Below are 2,583 nucleotides of genomic sequence, written 5' to 3' on the forward strand. Positions count from 1 at the left end.
CCCCATCACCACCCCAATGTCACCACCCCAATGTCACCACCCCAGCGTCACCACCCCAATGTCACCACCTCCATCACTACCCCGATGTCATCACCTCCATCACCACCCCAAAGTCATCACCCCAATGTCACCACCTCCATCATCACCCCAATGTCACCACCCCAATGTCACCACCCCAGTGTCACCATCAGTGTGACCACCTCTATCACCACCCCAATGTCACCACCTCCATCACCACCCCAATGTCACCACCACAATGTCACCACCTCAATGTCACCACCTCCATCATCACCCCAACGTCACCACCCCAATGTCACCACCTCCATGTCACCACCACCATCACCCCAGTGTCACCACCCCAATGTCACCCCCCCTATTACCAACCCAATGTCACCACCCCAAAGTCATCACCCCAATGTCACCACCCCAATGTCACCACCTCAATGTCACCACCACCATCATCACCACAATGTCACCACCACCATGTCAGCACCCCAATGCCACCACCCCCATGTCACCACCCCAATGTCACCACCACAATGTCACCACCTCCATCACCACCCCAACGTCACCACCACAATGTCACCACTACAATGTCACACCTCCATCACCACCCCAAAGTCATCACCACAATGTCACTACCCCCATCAACACCCCAGTGTCACCACCCTAGTGTCACCTCCCCAATGTCACCACCCCAATGTCACCACCTCCATCACCACCCCAGTGTCACCACCCCAATGTCACCTCCCCAATGTCACCACCCCCATCACCACCCCAGTGTCACCACCCCAATGTCACCACCCCAATGTCACCGCTCCGCTGTCACCTTCCCAATGTCACCATCCCAAGGTCACCTCCCTTCTGCCACCACCCTGGTGTCACCCACCCAGGTGGCACCAACCTCACTGTCACCCACTCCAGTGTCACCCACCCCGGTGTCACTATCCCAGTGTCACCCACCCAGGTGTCACCCACCTCACTGTCACCCACCCTGGTGTCACTCAATCCCAGTATCACCCATTCCATTGTCACTCACTCTGGTGTCACCCACCCCAGTGTCACTATCCCGATGTCACCCACCCAGGTGTCACCCACTCCAGTGTCACCCACCTCAGTGTCACTATCCCAGGTGTCACCCACCTCACTGTCACCCACTCCAGTGTCACCCACCTCCGTGTCACTATCCCAGCGTCACACATTCTGGTGTCACCCACCTCACTGTCCCCCACCCTGGTGTCACCCAATCCCAGGATCTCCCATTCCATTGTCACTCACCCTGGTGTCACCCACTCCGGTGTCACCCACCCCGGTGTCACTATCCCAGTGTCACCCACCCCGGTGTCACCATCCCACCATCACACATTCTCGTGTCCCCCATCTCACGGTCACCCACCCCGGCGCCACCCACCCCACTGTCACCCACTCCAGTGTCACCCACCCCAGTGTCACCATCCCGGCGTCACACATTCTCGTGTCACCCACCTCATGGTCACCCACCCCGGGGTCACCCACCCCACTGTCACCCACTCCAGTGTCACCCACCCCGGTGTCACCATCCCGGCGTCACACATTCTCGTGTCACCCACCTCATGGTCACCCACCCCGGGGTCACCCACCTCACTGTCACCCACTCCAGTGTCACCCACCTCAGTGTCACTATCCCAGCGTCACACATTCTGGTGTCACCCACCTCACTGTCACCCACCCCGGCGTCACCCACCCCGCTGTCACCCACTCCAGTGTCACCCACGCTGTTGTCACCCACCTGCCGTCACTCCCCCATGATCACCCATTCCATTGCCACCCTCCCCGACGTCCCTACTCTGCCGTCACCCCCCACCCCGGGGCCACCCCTGCCCCCCCCCGGTGTCACCGCGGTGCCACCTGATGTCCTGGATGAGGGTCTCGGCCTCGCTGGGACCGCGCAGGGACAGCTCCTCGCGGGCGCAGCTGCTGCGGCTCTCGGTGGTGAACATCCCACTGACGTCGCGGTACACGCACAGCGCCATCACCTTCGGCTGCTGCGGGTGACAGAGGGACACGGGTGACAAGGAGCCAAGGGTGACCACGAGCCAAGGGTGACAACGGGCCATGGGTGACAGCGTGGCATGGAGGACAACGAGCCAAGGGTGACAATGTGACAAGGGTGACAGTGTGTCATGGAGGACAACGTGCCATGGGTGACAACGTGACAAGGGTGACAACGTGACAAGGGTGACAAGGGTGACAAGGGTGACAAGGAGCCAAGGGTGACAGTGTGCCAGGGACGACAACGAGCCAAGGGTGACAGTGGACCAAGGGTGACACTGTGTCATGGAGGACAACATGCCGTGGGTGACAACACACCAAGGATGACAACGGGCCATGGGTGACAACGTGACAAAGGTGACAACGGACCAAGGGTGACAACAGGCCAAGGGTGACAGTGTGTCATGGAGGACAACATGCCATGGGTGACAACGTGACAAAGGTGACAACGGGCCAAGGGTGACAATGAGCCAAGGGTGACACTGTGTCATGGAGGACAACATGCAATGGGTGACAACACGCCAAGGGTGACAACGTGACAAGGGTGACAAT

At 59.7% G+C, this 2,583-nt stretch overlaps 1 protein-coding gene across 1 annotated transcript in view; it reads right to left on the minus strand.

Annotated features, from left to right (window-relative positions):
- Positions 1-486: 486 nt before the first annotated feature.
- LOC110391842 (cleavage and polyadenylation specificity factor subunit 1-like) overlaps positions 487-2,583 on the minus strand; it is a 30,776-nt gene continuing 28,679 nt past the window's right edge. Inside the window, exon 4 of the mRNA XM_021383790.1 lies at positions 487-2,024. Coding sequence (XP_021239465.1) covers positions 1,833-2,024 — 192 coding nt within the window. The 3' untranslated portion in view covers positions 487-1,832. The remainder of the gene's footprint in view (positions 2,025-2,583) is intronic.

Source organism: Numida meleagris, unplaced genomic scaffold (assembly GCF_002078875.1).
Source record: "Numida meleagris isolate 19003 breed g44 Domestic line unplaced genomic scaffold, NumMel1.0 unplaced_Scaffold545, whole genome shotgun sequence".
NCBI lineage: Eukaryota > Metazoa > Chordata > Aves > Galliformes > Numididae > Numida > Numida meleagris.